General features: G+C 45.1%; 3 protein-coding genes across 4 annotated transcripts in view; 1 reads left to right on the top strand and 2 right to left on the bottom strand.

Moving 5' to 3' along the window:
- The window catches only part of LOC106808538 (rab GDP dissociation inhibitor alpha-like), an 18165-nt gene extending 15863 nt beyond the window's left edge, over positions 1-2302 (bottom strand). The window contains exon 1 of the mRNA XM_014811299.1: positions 2268-2302. The gene's annotated coding sequence lies outside the window, so the exon portion shown is untranslated. The remainder of the gene's footprint in view (positions 1-2267) is intronic.
- A 7266-nt stretch (positions 2303-9568) lies between these two features.
- Positions 9569-13706, top strand: LOC106808537 (transmembrane protein 19-like). The gene is made up of 6 exons (XM_014811298.1): positions 9569-9756; positions 10224-10337; positions 10566-10703; positions 11272-11526; positions 11897-12112; positions 12698-13706. The coding sequence occupies exons 1-6, from the start codon at positions 9627-9629 to the stop codon at positions 12862-12864; spliced, it is 1020 nt and encodes a 339-aa protein (XP_014666784.1). The 5' UTR covers positions 9569-9626; the 3' UTR covers positions 12865-13706.
- Positions 13707-15645: 1939 nt separating this feature from the next.
- On the bottom strand, positions 15646-20158 carry LOC106808536 (phosphatidylinositol 5-phosphate 4-kinase type-2 alpha-like). 2 transcript variants are annotated; one of them, XM_014811296.1, is made up of 9 exons: positions 19926-20158; positions 19500-19597; positions 18913-19009; positions 18605-18757; positions 18050-18235; positions 17716-17829; positions 17253-17342; positions 16898-17081; positions 15646-16447 (listed from the first exon to the last, which is right to left on the bottom strand). In XM_014811296.1, the coding sequence occupies exons 1-9, from the start codon at positions 20034-20036 to the stop codon at positions 16263-16265; spliced, it is 1218 nt and encodes a 405-aa protein (XP_014666782.1). In that variant the 5' UTR covers positions 20037-20158; the 3' UTR covers positions 15646-16262. The 2 variants fall into 2 exon arrangements, with proteins under 2 accessions (XP_014666782.1, XP_014666783.1); XM_014811297.1 differs by lacking the exons at positions 19500-19597; positions 19926-20158 and adding an exon at positions 19333-19473.
- Between the last annotated feature and the right edge of the window lie 2875 nt (positions 20159-23033).

Genomic DNA, 23033 nt, shown 5'->3' with positions numbered 1-23033 from the left:
TAAGGTAATGTACTTATAACTACCAAGGTGCCAAGGTACTGTAGCATTCGTTAAAATTGCATACATCCGATGGTCGAATTATGCCTTTAATATATCAGTACTCGACACGACTACCAGGAAAACCCCACAAAGCGGTACGTAACCTACGCCGCACGGCGGACAGTAGGAAGAGAGCAGGGCGGGCGACTCTCAGGCTGCGTGGACAACAACCGCGTGACGTACCTACGCCGCACGCGGACACGGTCGGAGAAGCAGCGGGCGGCGCGATCTCAGCTGTGTGACAACACGCGTGACTACCTACGCCGCACGCGGACAGTTAGGAGAGAGCAGGGCAGGCGATCCCTCAACCTGGTGGACACACAACCACGTTGACGGACCTACGCTACCCACACAGGTAGGAGAGAGCAGGGGCGGGCGATCCTTACCTGGTGACAGACAAACCGCGTGACGTCACCCCTACGCGACACACAGCAGGTAGGAGAGAGCAAGGGGCGCGGCGCGAGGCTTACCTGTCGACCAACAACCACGTGGACGTACCTACGCCGCACCGCGGACAGGGTAGGCAAGAGCAGGGGCGGGGGACTCACCTGGGTGACAACAACACGTGACGTAACTACGCCGTACGCACCGGACAGGTTAGGACGAGAGCAGGGGCGGGGGATCTCTTCTACGCTCGGAGTGGACACGACCAACCACGGTGAACGTTCACCTACGCCGCACCAGCGGCACAGGTAGGCAGGAGAGCAAAGGAGGCGGGCGTGCATCGTGACCTGGTGGGATCACACTCAACGCGTGACGACCTACGCTACACACACAGGTAGGAAGTAGCCAGGCGGCGGAGGGATCTCACTTGGTGACAACACACTCGTCTGACGACCTACGCTACACCCACCACAGTAGTGGTGAGGAGCGAGGGCGGGGCGATGTCGTACCTGGTGACAACAACCACGTGACGTCCTACGCTTACCACACACAGGTAGGAGAGAGCAGGGGCGGGCCGATCCTTACCTTGGTGACAAACAACCGCGTGACGTCACCTACGCCGCACAGCGGACAGGTAGGAGAGAGCAGGGGCCCACGGTCATAATCGGCGTCGGGCGATCTCACCTGCGTGACAACAACGCGTGACCGTACCTACGCTACACACCACAGGTAGGAGAGAGCGGGGCAGGCGATCTCACCTTTGGTGACAACAACCACGCCGACGTACCTACGCTACAACACAGGTAGGAGAGAGCAGGGGCGGCATGCTTACCTGGTGACAGACAACCGCGGACGTACCTACGCTACACACACAGGTAGGGAGAGAGCAGGGGCGGGCGATCTTCACCTTGGTTGACAACAACCGCCGCTGAGACCTACGCTACACACACAGCGTAGGAGGAGAGCAAGGCGGCGGGGCGATCTCACCTGGGTGACAACAAACCAGCGTGGCGTAACTACCGCTACACACACAGTAGGAGAGAGCAGGGGGCGGGGGGGAGTTCTTACCTGGTGACCAACAACCACGGACGTACATACGCTACACACAACAGGTAGGAGAGAGCGGCGGGGATCCTCACCTAGTGCACAACAACCGCGCTGACCGTACGCTACGGCTACACACACAGGTAGGAGAGAGCAGGGCGCGGCGATCATCAACCTGGTGGATAACCAACCGCACGATGACTACCTACGCTACCACAACACAATAGGAGAGAGCCAGGGGCGCGCAATCTCACCTGGTGCAACAACGCCGTGACGCTACTACGCCCGCACCGCGACAGTAGGAGAGAGCGAGGGGCGAGCGATCTCACCTGGTGACAACAAACCGCGTGACGTACCTAACGCTACACACACCAGGTAGGGAGAGGAGCAGGGGCGCGCGGGCAATCTCACCTGGTGACAACAACCACGTGACGGTACTACGCCGCAGCGGACACGTGAGGCAGAGAGCAGGGGCGGGGGATCTCAGCTGGTGACCAACAACCGCGCGAGCGTTACCTACCGCATACACACACAGGTAGAGAGCGAGCAGGGGCGGGCGAATGCTAACCTGCGTGACAACGCAACCAACTGATCGTACCTACGCCGCACGCGGACACGTAGCGAGAGAGCAGGGCGGGGATCTCACCCTGGTGACAAGAACTGCGTGACGTACCTACGCCGCACACAGGACAGCGTAGAAGAGCGGGGCAGCGCGGCCGGATCTCCACCTCGTGACAACAAAGCCGCGTGACGACCCACGCCACGCGGAACACACCGAGGCGTAGGGGGGGCGATCTCACCTGGCAGCAAACCTGAGCAGTTCGCCGAGGGGTAGAGCGGGCGCGAATGCAGGTAGGGGCTCCCTGGCCGTAGCGGACGCATGAGCGAGATCCAGCTGCTGCACAGGCTTGCGATTGCGCGAACTTAATCGGCTCTCCGGTCCACACGGTTGCTGATGGTCAGCCTGCAGGCAACGCCATCGCGCGATGAGAAACCGCATACTGCGTGTTTCCCTACCTTCACTGGTCCGCTCTCTCTTCTTCTTGCTCGTCTTCTCCTCTATCTCTCTCTCTCCCTCTCTCCTGTCGCTTTACTTCTTCCTCTCTCTCCCTCCCTTTCTGCTCTCTGCTTCCTCTCCCTTATTCTGCTCTCTGCTCTCTCTCTCTCTCTCTGCGCCTTCACTCTCTCGCTCCTCATCCCTCTCTCTTCGTCTGTCCTCTATCTATCCTATCTCTCTCATCTGCTCTTCGTTCACTTCTCTCTATCTAATCTCTCTCCTCTCCTCCCTCTCTCTCCTCTCCTGTCTTCTGCTCTCTCCTCCTCCTGTCTGCCTCCTCTCTATCCTTCTATCCCACTCCTGATCTATCTTCTCTCTACTCGGCTCATCTAATCATCTCTCCTTCCTCGTCCCTCTCCTAGCCTCTCCTGGTCATCGCCGCGACCATCCTCCTCTCCTCCCTGTCACGTCTCCCCCCCTTTCTCATCTATCTCTCTCTCTTGCTTGCGCTCCCCCTTCTTTACAGCTACCCACCCACCCAGCTCACTCTCTCCCTTTTCGATTTCACTTCCCAGCTCTATTCATTCCCTTTCACTTCCTAAAACATTTATTGAAAGATTAGAACATTAGATAGGACATCAACATAATCTATAACATTCCTGTAAGTGCTCTCATTACATAAATCCCCAGTACGCCTCCTCTGTGTGTCCGACGAAGCGTGAATGCAAGCAGTGATGAGATATCTTACAGATGTCTGGTAAGAGCTCTTATCACACAAGAAGTCCTAGGCGTGGCCCCTCCCAAGCGCGACGGGCCAGAAGATACGTACGTGTCGTCGCGGTGCAGCCCGAGCGCGTGTCCCGTGAACTCGGCCGTGTTCTGGTCGAGGCCGAACTTCTCGTACAGCCTCCCTGTCACTCGTCTCTTCCACACGTCGACTCCCTGGTGCGTCGCCGGGTTCTCCACGTCGTACTCCTGCACGAAGATGAGGAACTTGCGGAACCGCCTCTTCTCGAACATACCCATCAGGCCTGCGGACACAGAGAGAAGAAGACCTCAGCGCGTAGAAGGACGGTGTAAGGAAGAGAAAACGCGAACGAGACAATTGGCGAGCCTCGCTCGTCGTCACCGTCACTCGACCGCTCGCCGTCGGTCCGTCGTCGGTACCGTCTCAACCTCGTCTCGTCGTCACCGTCACTCGCCGTCGCTCGTTGTCATCGTCGGCTCATCGTCACCCTCGCTCATCATCGTCACCCTCGCTCGGTCGTCACCCTCACTCGCCTTGTCAGCCCTCGCTCGTCGGTCACCCCTCACTCGTCGTACCGGTCGCGTCGTCGTCCCCCGCTCGTCGATCACCCTCACGTCGTGTCACCTGTCGGCCTCGTCGTCACCGTCGGCTCGTCGTCACTCGTCATGCACCCTCACTCGTCATCGCCGATCGCTCGTCGTCACCGGCGCTCGTCGTCACCCCGCTCGTGCTCGTCACCCTCGCTTCGTCGTCACCGTCGCCGTCGTCACCGTCGCTCCGTCGTCACCCTCACCTCGTCGTCGTCACTCGTCGATCCACCGTCGCTCGTCGTCCCCACCCCATCGCTCAGTCGTGTTCACCGTCGCTCGTTTCGATCACCGTCGCTGTCGTCAGCCCTCACTCGTACGTCGGTCACTCGATCGTCACCGGTCGCTCGTCGTCACCGATCGCCTCGTCCGTCACCATCGCTCGTCGTCACCGTCGCTCGTCGTCATCCGTCGCTCGGTCGTCACCGTCGCTGGGTCGTCACCGTCGCTCGTCGTCAAAAAAGTCGCTCGTCGTCACTCGTCGTCACACCGTCGCTCGTCATCGCCGTCGTCGTTCGTCACGTCGCTTGTCGTCACCGCGTCGCTTCGTTCGTCACCGTCGCTCGTCGTCCACCGTCGGCTCGCGTCCACCGTCGCTTTGTCGTTCACCGATCGCTCGTCGCCTCACCAGTCGCTCGTCGTCACTCGTCGTCACCGTCGCTCGTCATCGCCGTCGTCTCGGCGTTCACCAGTCGCTTGTCGTCCACGCGGCCGCTCGTCGTCACCGTCGTCGTCGTCACCCTCGCTTGTCGTTCACCGTCGCTCGTCGTCACCCTCGCTTTGTCGTCACCGTCGCTCGTCGTCACCCGCGCTGTCGTTACCCCCGTCACTCGTCATCACCGTCACTCGTCGTCACCGTCACTCGTCATCACCGTCACTCGTCGTCACCGTCGCTCGTCGTCACCCTCGCTCGTCATCGTTACTCATCGTCACCGTCACTTGTCGTCACCGTGACGTTGATAACGACGTTACCGAATAATTGTTATAATTGACGTTCACCGAAAATAAACCCGACTTATTGGTTTATCGGGGAATCGGCTTATTGCGGCGCGATGCAGCGGTAAACGATCGATGCGATCGTTACGTTTAATCATAAAGAAGACGCTTGCCGCGCTCAAGTTATAACTGACAGGTTTCGGAAACTGGAAAAGCGAAATGTGCAGCTGCAACCGAGCAATTCTCAAAAATTATTAAACTGAGTGCATGACAAAGTCATCGAAACCTGCATTTCCTCTTCCTCGTTAGACGACAGTTCTAGCTGTCAATGTGTGATTTGGTCCAATCAATGCTATCCTCGCAACGTGCAAAAACTGTGAGAGCACAAGATGTCACAAGACAGTAAATTTACATGCTAATGAGATAAATGAAGAAAGGTGAACCTACTAGTAGACAGTGCTTCCTTCTCGTTGGCTGGTACTTTATGCACGTGATTTCCCTGCTTGTACACGTAGCTACCGTCTACAGACTTGAACTCTAGATATCGGGTCACACCGGTGTGGATTAGCAACTTTACTAGCTGTCCTGTACAAACAGAATATGAGTCAGCATTCAGGTTTTGCAGACGCAATCTTTGCAAAATTACATCCAAATTACAAATACGGTTCTCACACAAGTATATAATTACGAGTGATATGTCAAACAGGTCTCCTTTTTAGCTATTGGTTTACATGCTACCACACAACAGTTTCAATGCAAATTAACTTGGTCTAGAACAGTGTGTGCATATTATGTAGGCACTCCGATTTCAATTCTTTGATCATATTCATTCCTAACACTTTCACTTTGCCAGACTACAACTTAAAGGTCCAAGGACAAGATTTCTAGGTGACAGTGACCTACCATTAGCCATGAGAAACTTTGGTATCAAATCCACATTCCAATCCCTGCCTCTACCCATGGTCTCCTTTGGCCCAGTGGCATTGCCAAAATGAGTGTACAACTAGAACGAAAATAATCAATATTCTTATGTTAATGTCAGTTTCATAGCTAAACCAAGTGTACACTGTCACGAATGCCAAATACAATGAGTAAGACATAGGACAGCATCACAAGGAACCCTATGAAATCCATAGACAACCAAATAACACTGCCTTTACATTAAACAGTCATGCATGCACGCACGCATCCGCACGCACGCACGCACGCACGCACGCACGCACGCACGCACGCACACACACACAAGCTTGCAATAAAATTTAATAAAAAAATTTAATAATTTTAAAAAAACAATGAAATTTGTAATAGCAATCATCCTTTAAAACTGTCATCACTCACTTCTTCTAGGGGAGTGAGAGAAGCACTCTCCCCTCCATAGTATTTATTCCTATCCATGTGCAGCACCTTCTTTCCACTAACAGACATCATTCCTGATAGGATACATTCCTGAAAATAAGCAGATACTATCATGGTGAGATGTAAGGCCATAATAAAAATAGTGTTTGTTTGCCCTCACCCGACCGACCCGCCAAAAAAAGGCCGACTCAAACAATTTTATTGATCTTTCCCATTCTTTTTTTTTTACAAATTTTATCACTGTACAATGTGTACATTATATAAATCTGTAGGCAATACATTATATGTACCAAGCAAAACAAACATTCAACATAAAAGGTATCTCCACACAAGCACACCCGAGCATGTAGACACCATGCTGAATTTGTAAAAAAAAAACTTTAAAAAGCCTACCTACCTACCCAAACTTTTCAGTCTGGGTCAGGTGAGGGCAAACAAAGATTTTTTTAATTGTGGCCTAATAACACATGTTTAGTAGACAACCCTAAGATCAGTACCACACATTGTACAGTACTTCATTTAGAAGCTTAATTACACTGAGAATACAGTAGGAACAACAGTATGACTCGACAATGGGTGACACAAACACTCATTCTGGTGGATAACAAGAAAGCTAATGGCCTCAGATCTAGAGTTTCCATCAGGATTCTATATCAGGGTTGGCACTGGGTTACTGATGCGGTTAATGTGTAATGTCACTCCTTCCAAATCCTCTGACCAGGTGGAACTCTCCCCCATGAGATTGGCTCCTACAGTCTCCATTTAGATGAATTTCTCTGACGATTGCGATACATACCAGTATTGCTTGCATGACAGCAAGTGTCTACAATACGACTACCATGCCTTAGAACAACATTTCACCCAGAACCAGCACCAACTATTGACTTAGAACACTCGTACATCGTTACTTTTAACAATATATGGAATGATTGAAATTTCACTGTTGATTCCTTGTTGTTAGTTACTTATTGATCTCACACGATTCTCGCTCTCTGCTGCTGATTGCGCGATAAACCGGTATGCGCACTCTACACTTTGTTAATTAGAAACTAGCATGACGTAATGGAAAATCACAAGGTTCTGCCAAGCAATTACAGAAGGCATGTAATTTATGGACGGATGGGGGAAGGGCCAGCAGAAGGGAGTTGTACCAACTGGAGTCAATTACGCGCGTCAACAAATAAGCGGGCCCCAATACACAGGTAAGCGGCCCCAATACACAGGTAAGCGGCCCCAATACACAGGTAAGCGGCCCCAATACACAGGTAAGCGGCCTCAATACACAGGTAAAACTTGATCAGTTCGGAGACTTACATCAAGCTGTGAAAAACACAGCATAGCTGTGTTGGGATTGTCAAATGTAAACACAGCTGCAGATTATCACATTGATTAGGCAATTAAGGCATGTCGGGGGATTAATGGAATGTTGCAAATTAGCTTCAGCTTTGAAGGCACGACAGCTCGGCATGCACTCAAGGCAAGGGGAGAACTGCTACTGGAAGGATGGGCATGAGATTAGCTCAGTGGCACGAATCAATGCCCGCGCGAGATACTGTTGCTATTTTTTACTTGTACGCTTAGATCATCTTTTTATCTACGATTACGAGCGACGCGAGCTGATACCGCATTCCCCCACCAAGCATAAACCGAGGCGCGACTTATACGAACATAAAGAGAAAGTCAGAGAGGGGAGGAAAGAGCAAAGACCATCGTAGACAGAATTGGAGTAATTAGAGGCATATATCTGATAATCCCTACAGGCACTTTACCAGTGTTCACTTTACCATACCTGGAGTGCTGGGTGCTCCTTTTTGAGCTCGTAAGTGGAGTGCAGTTAACACAGAATGCAGTGCACCACCAGTAATCATGCGTTAACCAATAATTACATCCCAATTACATTGCCACGGAGAAACACATTTTTTTGTAGGATTATGTGAGATTGTTCAACACTGAGCTGAAAACATATGCAACGATTGAGGAACTTGGTCGTGTATACTGACACTGTATTTGTGCATGTAATAGTTTTAAACGAAGCAAGCAGCTTATTACTTGTCACTGTTGCTTTCCAACTCAGGCAACTGAACTGGGCAGGCCTGCTCGACCGTTGGTGAGTTTGTGCACGGTGTCGGTGGTGTACGTGTAGTCACGCACAAAGGGTCGTTGTCGTATAGGGTACTACATATATGTACCCGAGGTAACTATCTGATATGGTTAGGGTTAGGGTTAGGGTACCCTTAGTCTTAGATACAATAATGTAACCCAAACACAGGATAGGGTTACAACGCAAGCCTATCCTTTTGTGTGGAGGAACCCCTGAGTGAATCACTCAGGGTGGTTTGCTGGTGCGTTTTCAGAGACTATAACTTCCAAACTGGGTTTATTCTCAACACGAACCTTTCTCCGCTATCCTAGAACTTACTATGTATCACAATACTCTGTATTAAACTAATATAACGTGTTCCAAAAATTCGAAGCGACGAGCGGCGATTCTTCCAGCGCCATTTATGTTGACCTGTGACGTACGCATTCCCAATACGCATAGCGTTCGGCTAACTTTGACTCCAAGATTGAATGTATCATTGGATGCCTGCTGTTAGTCGTGACGTCATGACGAAGTTAGCCGAACTCTATGCGCATTGGGAATGCGTACGCCACAGGTCAACAGAAATGGCGCTGGAAGAATCGCCGCTCGTCGCTTCGAATTTTTGTAACACGTTATATTAGTTTAATACAGAGTATTGTGATACATAGTAAGTTCCAGGATAGCAGAGAAAGGTTCGTGTTGAGAATAAACCCAGTTTGGAAGTTATACTTATAGTTATAGTCTCTGAAAACGCACCAGCAAACCGCCCCGAGTGATTCACTCAGGGGTTCCTCCACACAAAAGGAGCCCAAAAGGATAGGCTCGCGTTGTAACCCTATCCTGTGTTTGGGTTACACTATTGTATCTAGGGTACGTACCCTATACGACAACGACCCCTTCAGCTGTAGTGACTGTCACTGTGTTGCTTTGGACATAAGGAAATAAATTTTCCACATGAGAGGGTGTGTGGCATTACTAGCAATGTCATTACTAACAAAAACTTAATTACGCATTGCATAACATACCTTCAGTCCTGTTCCCAAAACGATGACGTCGTATTCCTCATCCATGGTTAATTGGTTCTTTGTCAAACTGCTTCAAAAATTACGCTTGGTAAAGATATATTTTCACCGGCTGCAAAATAGAAAGATGGCAGAGGCGTGGCGCACAACAGTGAAAATAACTCCGCGCGTAATATAGCACAGAAAATGTTTGTAACATTTTCTCCTTGCAACATTTGCACCAAGTTTTAAACAATATGTACACTGAGAATAGTAATAACTCTTATGTCACGCTAACAGTATATAATCTGCTACGTATAGAAAAATTTAATGCGGAATTACATATCTGCCAACACCTACAATATAGATCCTACCGCTTGGGGGCGCTTTATCTATAAATGGCTGCCCCCTACAAAATTGGCAAATGTAATATCTTGCGTATATTATTATTATGATGATGGTTCAACCGAGTGAAAATATTAAGGGAATTTTCTTGGCCGCACTGCTTACAATGATAATGCCACTTTCACTTGGGTGTTGGGTTTTAAATACGGCTTTTGATACGTACTATGGACCGGCAAGTAAGTTATTAGTTAATTATCAATCATTTCCTTACAACAAATAATGTCATTAATGAACAAACTTAGTGTGTTGTTGTTGTGTCTTACTTGTACTAGTAGTACGGTGTAATGATTAGTGCATATATTGACTGTACCCAGACGTGGAATCTTGCACAAACTAAGAATATAAGCGCATCTGCAGGTTGGGAAATCAACCTGCATATTGGGAAAATCCTGTTACATACGGTATATTTTTATTGGAAAAAATTGCTAAAAAGGTTTTTTTTACTTTATATTTATATAGGTATTGACTTTTTTAATGTACTATAATATCAAGGTGAACATGGAAACAGGAACACTAGAGCCACCATAAAAAATTTCGGACAGATGCTGCTTCCCTACATGACAACGAGAAGACAGTTGTGACAGCTTGAGTACAGCTTGACAGTTGTAAGCTTGAGTCAGTGGTGCAATTTATGTTTAATCAGGTGATTGGAAGCCTATCTCGCCGATCAGATGGTTGATGTCTGCTTTAGTGCCATTACTGTTTGTCGTGCGTGCAATGCAGCGAGGGAGCCTGTCAAAGAGCGGCGTTATTGCAGGTACATTTAACTAAAGTATAAAATTAAAACTGCAAAATTAGGTGAAATTAATTAAAGGTTTTCAGTGAGCCAGTAGAAAATAATTATACTATATAACTTTATAAGGACATCTCGTGCCAGCTCTATACATAGCTCCCCAATTTTCTCTACATCTATCCTAATAGGTGCATCCACTGAAGTGTATCTGCAATAAATTTTCAGACTTTGACCCCAAGTATTTCATTACAGGTTTGCTGGTTGGCATAGTCATGATGATAAGCAGCTTCTGCTTCTTCGTGTCGATGGCGGTATTCTTTTTGGTCGGATCACGAGCGACAGTATTCAGGTCGGCACGCAAGCGCAGAATGGATGATGCCTTCAAGGAAGGTGAATATGAATCCCAGAAACAGATAGGTCATTGCGAGGCAAGATGAATGGTCATGGATGTGCAATCAATCCTTAGCATCTCGCTACAGAACTTTTCTGTTTGAAAACCATGCGAATTTTACATCTCGTTCAGCCTGTAACCGATTTGTTTCCTACTAGCATGGTCTGTCGAGTCATGAGTGACTTACTTAGTGAATCCTGGCAGCTTACACAGATCATTACATACAGAGATCAGTACATATCATGCATCTAGCTGTGGTCGTAGACATGGAATCAATCAGCTCTAACTTGCCCTCATTGAATTTTTTATTGAATTTTATAAATGCAGTTAGATAATATCATTAGTAGTAAAGAACCAAAATTCTATTAATTTCATTGCTAACTGTCATTCTAAATGTCAGAAAGATGCACATATCCATAAATCATCAGTTGGATCAGGTATCATTTTCTGTCATAACCCCGAGTGACACTATATCAATTATACTTAATAAATGTTTAACTATTTTTTCAAGATAATATCAAGTAAGCATTGCAGAACGTAGAATTTGCACTTTCACTGTAATTTCAGGTGGACAAAGAGACTGGGTTCAAGTTATATGTAACGGTGGAGTGGCTACCGAACTCGCAATTCTATACATCATTGATCATGGCTGCAGTGAGACCATCATTGATTTTGCTCATGATTACAATGCGTCCTGGCTATCAGTCGGTGTGCTGGGAGCACTGGCATGTTGCTGTGGCGACACTCTGGCATCCGAATTAGGAACCGTCATTGGCAACTCACATCCCCGGCTCATAACGACACTCGAATGTGTCCCTACAGGTACCGTTCGTCTGTTCCCTGTATGAATTTAATGACGTTAATTTTGACACATAGCAGTCATTAATCGCATTCAAAACTTCATGTCTAGAATTTAAGTTTTTTGATAGGCATATTATGCTGGAAAAAAACAGAAACTGGTGATACTAATTTTCTAGCTGAAGCTGTCAGTTGATTCGTAAAAACAGGAATAGATATTTGCAATGTCTCTCTAAATTTATGGTTAAGACATTTCCGTGCGGACATGATATATCATCTCATAGATAAATAACAGCTAACCGACAGTAAAAAACTGTAAGAAATGGCATTTGTTCGGCTAGCCGTCAAACAGCGAATAGTTGGTCGTCAGGGGGCGCTGCGCTGTCTGCTGCAGGAACGAACGGAGCGGTGTCCGTCGTCGGGCTGCTGGCGAGCGCGCTGGGAGGATTCATCGTCGCGGTCGGCTACTACGCGGCGGAGCTGCTCATGCTGCCGCGCGACCTGGTGGCGGCGAGCTGTCCGCAATGGCCGCTCCTCATCGTCGGCACCATCGCCGGTCTGCTCGGCTCCGTCATCGACTCCCTGCTGGGAGCGACGTGCCAGTTCTCGGGTGAGGGCGCGGCTGCCGGGCCGCGCGGATCGCGTTTGTCAAACCCGAGTCTGATTATCATTTTCTAAGGCTTGAGGTTACCGTTGTTGTTAATTACGAAATGGTATGCGGTCATATCGTGTTGATTTCATGCGACTGGAACTCGGTCTGGAATTTGGAACTTGGACAGGTCGACTTTCTGTCCAACCTGCGTCCGGTTGTCGTTTTCTCTATTAGCGTTGAGGTTACTGTCGTGAGACGTTGGCATGTGGTACGCGGTCGTTCGGACGTGCTGTCATTAATTTCAGGATTTAGGTTTGTATGGCTATTTTTGACAGTTGGCTAGACGGACGTGTGCTCAGGCAGAGATACAGACAGATAACGTGCACATCGCGAATATATTCGTTTACTTTTATCACTAATTACTGATATCAAGGCATCGTCGTGTGATTTTCAGTGGTGTCTGTAGCAAATTTTAACGAGAAAAATCTAAATCCAGCTACAAGGCAATTTTCTACACGTGCAAAGCCAGTGCTGAAGTATTATTATGATGCATCAAATCTTCAATCCCTCAGGTGATATTGTAACTGTGTCGCTCTTTTCTAGGTTACTGCACGGTGCGGCAATGTATGGTGGAGCGCCCTGGTGACAGTGTGCATCACGTCAGTGGATGCCCCCTGCTGGACAATCACAGCGTAAATCTACTCTCCTCGCTCTTAACAGCCCTCGTCACACCTGTGATCGCATTCCACGTCTGGAGCTTCTTCGCTTGAAGCACGGAAGAACGGTGTCAAATAAAAGCAATAAAATTAACTCCTAGAGTAAGATGTTTACCCATGAGAAACTCAAGTTAACTTTTCTTTCTCAGCTATGTACGGAATATGCCACTTTGGGCTGGTTGTGCTTAATTTGCCAGGGAGTGAATACAGTTGACAAGTTTGTTATGCATAAATTAATTGTAATATATTTATGAGGTTATGAAGGTGATTTCCCAGACTGTGTCAGTTGTCAGATATGGGTGAGGTCTTCCAGTTTGTTCAAAGGATATCATTGCATTGGATTATGCCATTGTTTGTTTAAGGAGTTGATTGTTGTATCAGGAGAGAATATAAACAGTTTATTTTCATTCTCTCCTGGTAGTATATTTAACTATTAAAGTTTAAAAGGCTATAGATATCATGTGATAAATATTTCATTTAATAACACATTAGTCTGTGTTGTGTACAGAGTACCACTTGCCTGGAAGACAGGAAATTTATTTTTCATAGAATGTGTCTAGCAAATTCCAGGATAAAAATCAAGTGACAGTCACTGGCTTGCAAAGTAAGTCCATAGGTGATAATCGAGTCAAATAGCTTCAACCTGTCTATGTATATCAGTAAGTCCTTGTACATTAAATCTTTGTACAAACTCCAGTATGGATGGATGTTTGGAAAAAGGCTAGACATGACTTGTCACCATCAGTATTTTGCAGTCCAAAGAAGTGGGTCCTTTATAACGTTCGAAATGTTATTTTTCAGTACCTACTATATACTATGGGTATATACTATGTTGATTGTTAAACTGAAATTGTGTATATATATATATTTTGCTATTAAATCCATTTTATATGTTACATCTGGTTTATTAGCTAAATCCTGTAAAAATTATTATTTTCCATAAAATTAATCTTGAGCCATTTTTATTATAATATTAATCTGATTCAGGCCTGGTATTTGTACTATTAAATCTATTGTCGATATATCTGACAAGAGATCTATACAACTAGACAAGTGAATTATGATTAAACCATAGCATATTTATTATCAGCATGAAATATGTATCGGTTTTAAAAACCGACTTTATTGGAAAAGTACTTTAACTTGCAAAACCTCCATGCTGTTTTACATCAATAAATCGACACTCAAAATAAAATAAGGACACGCAAGACCTTATATTATGATCACCGCTTATACATTACCTTGCACAAACATCACAGCTATCCAATTTTGATCCAATAACATACAAATCACAACAGCAACAATACTTATATACAATGATTACTATTAAACACAACGTATATGTATATATTTAAGAAACAAAATAGGAGAAGGAATGCAATGTCGCGAGAAGAAATACTTGTCACCATAATCTCTGCCTAGCAATCAGAAACAAGAATGATATTCCACCTTGTTGTTACTCTTATAATTACTGCACACCAACCTCACGAAAAAATCACAAGGTTATTCATTTCTCTCTCTCACGTACAACATTAGAGTCTTTACTTAGTTACCGTCATATTCTTAAGACTTAAGATAGCATTAAGTCGGATTCAGGCCAGTTGTAACATGAATTACCTATAATTCATAATAATGAAATGGAAACTGTCAGTTTAAACAAAACAAGTGCCGCATAGCGACAGCGCTCATCTAACGTCTACTGCGGTGACTCTGTGGTGGAGTGGTGGGATTCTAGTAAACCCTGTTAGTCCCAAATGTGTTCACATACACGCCGAAACAGTGGAATGCACAGGGATGGTATCAGGAACCTTCTCAAAAGAATGTTCGTTGGGATCGTTATGAAAGTTGCCACGAGATGGCGCGTACGTTTAAGTGTCTTCAGATTAAAGATGGAAGCTCCCATCATATGTAGTAGCAACAACTATCTGCAAGACAGAATAGGTAAGCACTCATCCATTTACCTACGCAAGCCTACAGGCTGCGCAATAGAGAGCTGCCACCTGCAACCAATTAAGGCAAAAACTCCACAGTACCACAACACATGCACTGGCAGTAGCCACTGGCAGTGGCATACGTTACATGTAACATACTGACACTACAGAATGCCATATAAATTATACGATTTAAGGAGCATAAACCTTCTTTAACCAAATTTAGCTTTTGAAATTTCACTGTGACATTGTAGCCTCATACATCCAGGCATGTATAGATTCTACTAGCAAACCCGGCAGTCAAATTCTTTCTAACAGACAGTCAACAAATCCATGTTTAACCCTCCTCTTGAGGGTCAAAAGGTTATCAGACACTTACTCTTCGCACGTCAGTGGAAAGCAGATTTCATGGTCCTTTCAATAAAGCCATAAAAATGATAGGTCACCGCTGAAACAAAAAAGTTTTCCAATCGCTCCGTCAGACCATGTCATCAGAAAATGTCTAAAATCTGCCCTGTGCTCCATTGACCTTTGACCTGTGACCTCCAATTTCGGCACAGTGATGGCTTTTCCTACCATGATGCTATACACCGACTATCACGAGCCTAGGTCGAGCCGTTTAGATTTGTGCCGCAATTCTGCATTTCTTCCCTATACCTTAAGTTAAGGAGTGAATGTTCCCCCTTCTTTTACACCTCTTGACCTTTGACCTTTGACCCCCAGCTTCGACATCCCAACTCGTTTTGACGATCCCCCCCAACGACCCGAATATCGTGACCGTACGTCGAGCGGTTAAGATTTGTGCCCAACTGTTGACGGACGGCCGGACGGCCGGACGACCGGACGGACGGACGATCAAGCGATTCTACAAGCTGCATCTGACTATGTCAGATGAGCTAAAAAGGAAATCACAATTCACTTAATTGACGCACGGAGTCTACAAAACGGATAGAATAACAATAAAATATAGACCACTTGCCACGAATACACATAACAGTTACGCCACAGAAATCACACATTAAAACCACCTTTAACAGAAAATATAAACACTAATAACATTTATGTACATACTTAAACTATTCAATGTCGACAACTCACACACTGCTTTCAGGAAGAACCCATTCTGGGTTACCACTGGGAAAGCGTAAACTGCTACACTCAAGTCACACGTTAGACAGTCGGGTCTAATCGTGAGGTAGTTAGCAAATAGTTATCATTAGTACACGTAGCACACGTCGTCAGTTAAATGCAAGTAAGATCTATGTTCACACGAATGAAAATCGAAACATGTACACTAAATACAGCATAATAGATACGCGCAGTGGTGGACAAAAAATCACACATACTATTTCCAAACATTCCTTCCTGTAAGTTCCTAGCCCTGCAATCGTGTTAAATGCGAGCGGGTCACAACACTAACCGAACCCCCTGCAGGAATGTCTACACGCATGCGCCTTAGCCACAAGCCTTGAGCCTACACGCTGCGCCACCCCCTCTCGTCCCTTCATCCACGTCCAGCCATCATTCTATGACCTTTGCTACAAAGTCGAGAAGGCGGCGGGAGAACTGTTCAGGTCCTACCGTTGAGATGTCGGCCCTCGTGCCGTGCTTGACCGTCTTCATCGCGTGGGCGGTACGCTTCTGGGCATTGTACTCGGTCAGAACCTGTATCAGCGCCAGATAGTAGACCTCCTTGCGGTTGCCGTCTGCGAGAAAAATCACAAGAACATTGTCGACGTTGTTATAAGCAAGAATCCCGAGCGCAGAGTGCAGTATAGAGGAATGGACAAGGCACACCTGGAGCCCGTTGCCAGAAACAGAAATTAGTCTTAACATCAACCTTTTCTCATATACTGTCGACAGAAACATCGTCAAGTTATGAGTTTCTCATACGCAGTGTACAGCAGTCTGACTACGAGATAAAGTCAATGTTGAGACCAATGTTAAGACTAATTTTGTTTCTGACAATGGGCCCCTGACTTGCTATTATTAGAACATACAGTCTGAATACATTGGTTAGTGCAGCCTGCCAATCTCAACGTAATGCCAGGTGATCTACACCAATGAAAAACAAACATCCTACACTACGACAAAGAAGGTTGCCATCGCCTCTACCGATGGCCGACATACACCCCATCGATATCGCTCGCTCTTACCTTCCTCCTCGGTGCCGGGAATTCCATAGATATCTTCCTCTGGATGAAACTCAAGGTCAAAGTCGAAGGGTGCTACCTCTACGGCAGTCTTTGGACTAGGGGTACCGGGCGGAGTTGGCTTCTGTCCTCCGTTGTCAGATTCCGAGCCCTCGGCATCCGTACCATTCTCATTCTCGTATTCCTCCTGTGGCAGTATTTTTCTTTTTTTAATTCCAGAATGTATAGCAATCAAGCTACATATATACGAAGACAATTAGTACGAAGCATGCTCCCGACTAGAAAAGCTAAATTAATACATTATGTAACTGCTATAGTGAACATGACGGTTTGACATTCATCAACAATCTAAACACACCTGCAATGCGTCTGCCGCATCACGTCCCGTCTGGCAGTCGTGAATTCCAACGAGTAAGGAGTAGTCCATCAAGTGGAGATTTGTCAAAAACTATAATGTGATATCATAAGTAAACAGTTTGTTACACACCTGGTGTCCAGTCATAACATTACAATCATATTATTAACATCAAGAAGTGAGATTAATATCCTACTATATATAGCATGATACTTAACGTGCAGAAAGCAATTAATGTTAAATTTCAGACCATGCCCCAGTGTCTAACGACTACTTTGACAAACAAATTACTTTTTACTTCACTGGGTCAATCGTTATCACATATCCTGCTCGGTTACGTAACAAAGCTTCTATGTTTCCATTTCATATAGGCCTGTTTTCAGTCATTTTGTACAATACTCTTACTTACTTATCACTTTCCTTACAAATCAATTTTATTTAAGGGTACAGTGTAACATTTTCTCACCCCAACATCTCTGGTCAACTTTTCCATGAACTTCTCCTTGGCTTCAGGACCAACGATCAGTTTCACACCTTCTTCCACAAAGTCATTGTCCTTATACGCTGGAAGGTCTTTTGCCTATGAATTAAATGAAGAAAACTTTGAAACTAGGCATATTAGTAACAGATTTGGTATATATTCTCAACAATACATAGTACATAAATATGGCTCAATAATCATAACTAAGTCTATGCTGAGTAAAAAAAGATATTATCATATCCGGCAAGTTCCATTCAAATTTATCATAATAGAGCGTACTTTTAATATTTAGCATAGAAATTAAAACTTGTACTCGAACCTTTTCCTTTTCACTAGCTTGTCTGTCGATTGTCGATCCCTTTAGGTCATAGACTTTATGTATTGGTAAATTCTTGCTCAGGACATTCTTGCTGATAATGAGATAGGTCTCTCCTCCCTCCACAGTTAGCCTGTACATGCCCATATACTGTGGTAGCAACGTCTGGCCATGATTCTCAACTATATGCTGTCAAACAAGATGAACACAAAAGTCATTGCACAATTTTACGATTCCTAACAATCGACAAATGCAATATTATATCGCGTGTACCGGACCGGAAGGAAAATGTTTGTAAATATGTCATCTCATTTTATCATAAAATAGTCAAGAATGTTTGCAGTGATTAAGAGGCTTGTTCAAATAACATCTTTCTCATGCATGATTACACGTTTATAACTTTTCCATACACATTTGGAAATTTTATACTACTTTTCTTTCTACACTGAATGAGTGTGAAAGTAATGCTATACATGTATAACTTTTCACCTAACGTCTTAAGGGATATCACAGTTCTAATTACGTGCAATATACATGTGTTATCTCAGACACACGCACCTGATGATACTGTTTCAAGATGTGATGCATCTGCTCAACTTCCTCTGGACCACTTGTTGTAATTAAAAACTTATTATCATAGGATATAAGAATTCTGCCTCCACTCCTTCCTTGATACTTAGCCAAAACAGGTTGCGATTTTGTTAGCGAATTCTGAAAAATAAATATGACAGATTTTTAATATAAACAAAGGAAAACCCCGACATAACTGTCATTAAAAATTAGTTAAAACCCAACAATATAACCAACAAACTGACTATCAGAGATTAAACTTTGACAGCCTGTATAAGCAAGTTATTACATCTCACCATGTAATCCGTGTCGTCCACACTAAAGCGCTCTCGTAAGTTTCGGAACACAATAGGGCAATACTCCTTCACCTTGAAGTGACTTGGCATGTTTTCCCTTTGAAGGCAGTAAATGGTAAAAAAAATTAAAAACTGTTCACTAGATGCTTCATGTTTAATATGTTATCAGGAGTAATAGAAGAAAGTGACATGCTAATATAAGGATAATTCACTAGCCTTAGTCTACCTATGAGGGAATAACATATAATAATTTGTATAGAATTATAAGGGAGAAGGCCGATTGGTGAGATTGTAGTAACTTGTGAAATCATGTTCACTGAGTTACACATGATAATAAATCACATGTAGATCGAAGGTAGTAAATTAACATCAAATTTTCCATCCTTTGGCATGTCGTACTTCCCTATTAGTATTACTCACTTCCAGTGTTTATCTCAAATTCCTTTGCTCCAATCAGCTACAGATAGGTAAAGTAACTGCATTTAATGTTACTGAATTGATATTCAGCTGGCTATGGAAGTGCTGGCAGGTCTGCGGCAACTGTACGCGGACTATAGTACTAGAGCTAGGGTGACGCATAGGCCTACTTGTTAAACATGTGATTATCCACTCGTGTCTTTGTGAATGCCTTGAAGTCATCAGGCATCAACATGACTGGAATGTTTACATGACTCAGGGCACTTATCTGAATAAGAGGCATGTACACAACCAATTAGGTTACGATTCATAATAACTAAGTAGTTTACAATAGCAATCTGCATTTTCCATATAACTCTTGTTAAAATTGAAATAGGTTTGTAGTTTTGTAAAGTTGTCAGTTGAATCCAGATTATAACACTACTTGAATGGGGTGTTTTAAATGACTAGGAACAAAAAAATTCGTTTTTACCAGTATTTAATTAGCATGCGAGTATATGGTCTTTTGTACGCGTATTTAAAAAAAGTGCACATGTCATTTCGCAAGTTGCTGTGAGATAATTCTCGAACAAGACACTCAAAAAGCAATCACTAACCGTATGGTTTACGCCCCACATGAAAACGCTTAGTAGAGGCTCGTTTGCTCTAAACAACTTCACTTTCTGTGAAACTGCCTTGATGTGCTTTCTTTTGCTGTGGGTAGACATGATCTCTGAGTATCTTTTCAATCTAGATTCGTGAAAAGTTATCTATTCTAGGTGATACGGATCGGTAAATCCGTGAAATACACGCAAATTTAATACAATTTCCAGTCGGCCACCGCCATGACAGCAACACATCCCATGGTGCATTGGAGCTGTTTTTGTTTTGTCACTCCGGATTGGGGTTTTTTATTTTTATTTTTATTTTATCTATATTGTGTCTATATATTCAAGCCGGTACGAGAGATTACGATACGCATATATTTGCTAATATATTGACTAATCGTGCGTCAATAAACTCAATATTCACAGAAAGTATAGCTAAGACATGTGTCTATATATTATAGGTATCTAGAATATATTATGCAAATGATCTCCCGTACCGGCTTGAATATGTGAATATTGAGTTTATTGACGCACGATTAGTCAATATATTAGCAAATGCCAAATATATTCGTGCGGAAGCTAGTGAATTACAGATGATTAAATTTCTAAAATTCTAAATACCTATAGACACATGTCTTAGCTACCTACTCGTCTGTGAATACTTGATTTATTGATCTGCAGCCGATTATCAATATTATTTAGGAAAGTATATGCGTACCGGTAATCTCCGTACCGGCTTGAATATAGACTCGCCCGCCCCCCGGATTAGCGCTATTCTGCTGCATTACTAGGGTTTATGAGCTTACGAATAAAAACAACCATAGCGCCATTATATGTATATGATATGGCTATGGTTGTTTCTATTCGGCCCATATGTATCTATATATTGTATATAATATTTGTATATATATATAAGTATATATATATATTATATATATATATCAAGATGTACATAATAGGAGATTAATCTCCTATTATGTACTCTTGATATATATTATATATATATTATATAGTAGATATCTATGCCAACCAGCTAGAACAAAGTCTTGACAGCGCACATACAAAGAGAAAATATTATATTTTATTTATTTATTCATTTATTTATATTTAATAAAACTTCAAGAAATCAAAACGTGTTTATTATAAAAACTGTGTGACACGTGAAACTGCAGTTCCATGGTAGTCCTAGCTATATAGGTCTATCGATCAAAATTTTTTCTGGAATATATATCGATTTACACGCATGAGGAACTAGAAAAGGAAATATTCTGAGTCAAACAAGGCGTAGAAAGAGATCAGGCATTACCACGTGCACTCACTCACGCGCGCACTTACGTAGGCCTACGTAGGCCTGCCGCCTACGCATGCACGCGCACACGTGCGCGTATCACTGAACTAGAACACTATAGTTTGTGTTCTAGTTCAGTGGAGCGCATACGCACGCGCGCACACGTCATATTTAATGGACATTCAAATGATAATATATGAATGGATGACATCATGAATGACTATACACAGCTAGTAGCTGTGTATAGTCATTCATGATGTGTGTCAGCTAGCTATAGGTGGGCGGTAGATTTCCTCTGGTTATGTTGCGTGAGCGGTGGCACGCGGGGGGCACGCGGTGGCACGTACTATAACCACACGTGCGCCTGCTCGCCCGCGCCCACAAGTCTCCAAACCGAAGCTGGACGGGTGACCGGTACGGACGTAGAACACGCGGCTACATCCGCGGTCGTGTACGCTTACGTTTATACCATAGCGTATTCATTTCCGCATTATAGCAATAACACGAAATAACGCATTATATCTCGTATATATATATATATATATATATATATATAGCGGGAAGTGCGTACCGTACGTGTCTAGTCCGCAAAAGCAATAAATGAATAATGATCATGCCGCACTGTGCACATGATAAACAAATGACGGGCATAGCCAGCACGATGAAACGCGGGGAAATGATGTCCGCGAGTCCGCATAGAGGAAGACAATCAATCGAGAGAGCGTCGAAGTTCCTGCGTGACAAGTTGTATCGTCTACAGCAGGCTGTGCGTTTACAAATCTCCGTCCCTCCCCGTCGCTGACTACTAGCCTGCTGGTTTCCTCAACCCGTCATTCGGGATCCTCTCGGGGGAAATTTTTTCTCTCCCTTTTAGCGTCTCTCTACACGCGCGCCCGTGGTGAGTGTTACACGCACGCGTGCAGTGTCACGCGCGCCCGTGGTGAGTGTTACACGCACGCGTGCAGTGTCACACGCGCCCGTGGTGAGTGTTACACGCACGCGTGCAGTGTCACACGCGCCCGTGGTGAGTGTTACACGCGCCCGTGGTGAGTGTTACACGCACGCGTGCAGTGTTACACGCGCCTGTGGTGAGTGTTACACGCACGCGTGCAGTGTTACACGCGCCCGTGTAGAGTGTTAAAGGTCGGGAGGGTATAGGCGACGTGATACGCACGCACGCGTGGCCATGGCACGAGGCGACTGCGACGCGTGCATCTCTGACGGAGTGACTCGCGAAAAATGTGCCCTGCCGTCACGCACGCACGCGTGCAGTGTTACACGCGCCCGTGCCGAGTGTTACACGAACCGACTGAAGGCGATCGTATGGCGGCGACACACCGGGGGAAACTGTCGGATGCCGTCGAGCCAGCCGCCAGCTAGCTACATATTCAAATGCGTAAAGCCAGCATTGACTGAAATCAATATTACTGGCAGGAGCTGAGAGATCAGCTGCTGTCTTGGCAGCCGTCGGAGAAGCCCTCACTGCTACCACGACCGCACGCCGTCAGCGTCAAGCCAGCACGGATACGCGTAGCGCATTCTTATATATATATGCTCCCACTCGTCGGGTAGTTATACATGTAGGCGAGGATGGGAGCATCCAGGGAGCATGGCTTCGGGTCATGCGTCGGTGTGTTGGTGGGTGGGTGGGTGTTTGGAGCGTTGGTGGTTATAGGTGGCGTATAACAGTAAGCCTCCGCAATTGTTCACCGTTGCACTACTTCGTCTCTAGAAAAGGCCTTTTTTGGCATTTTTTTTCGCCGAAATTCGGCACTAGAGTGCAATAATTAGCATTATGCACGCAAGGTGGATGCCTCGCGGACGTCGAG

This window comes from Priapulus caudatus, unplaced genomic scaffold (assembly GCF_000485595.1).
Source record: "Priapulus caudatus unplaced genomic scaffold, Priapulus_caudatus-5.0.1 Scaffold284, whole genome shotgun sequence".
NCBI lineage: Eukaryota > Metazoa > Priapulida > Priapulimorpha > Priapulimorphida > Priapulidae > Priapulus > Priapulus caudatus.
This window is presented reverse-complemented; position numbering and strand designations above follow the sequence as displayed.

Bases quoted from the DNA above. Each gene is read 5' to 3' on its own strand.
- LOC106808536 (XM_014811296.1), bottom strand. From the start codon at position 20,036: ATGTCTACCCACAGCAAAAGAAAGCACATCAAGGCAGTTTCACAGAAA. The intron at 19,598-19,925 runs GTTAGTGATTGC...CCTCTTATTCAG, and splicing joins TGTGGGGCGTAAACCATACG to ATAAGTGCCCTGAGTCATGT. The intron at 18,758-18,912 runs GTGAGATGTAAT...TTTATTTTTCAG, and splicing joins TGGACGACACGGATTACATG to AATTCGCTAACAAAATCGCA.
- LOC106808537 (XM_014811298.1), top strand. From the start codon at position 9,627: ATGATGATGGTTCAACCGAGTGAAAATATTAAGGGAATTTTCTTGGCC. The intron at 10,338-10,565 runs GTACATTTAACT...ATTTCATTACAG, and splicing joins AAAGAGCGGCGTTATTGCAG to GTTTGCTGGTTGGCATAGTC. The intron at 12,113-12,697 runs GTGAGGGCGCGG...GCTCTTTTCTAG, and splicing joins AGCGACGTGCCAGTTCTCGG to GTTACTGCACGGTGCGGCAA.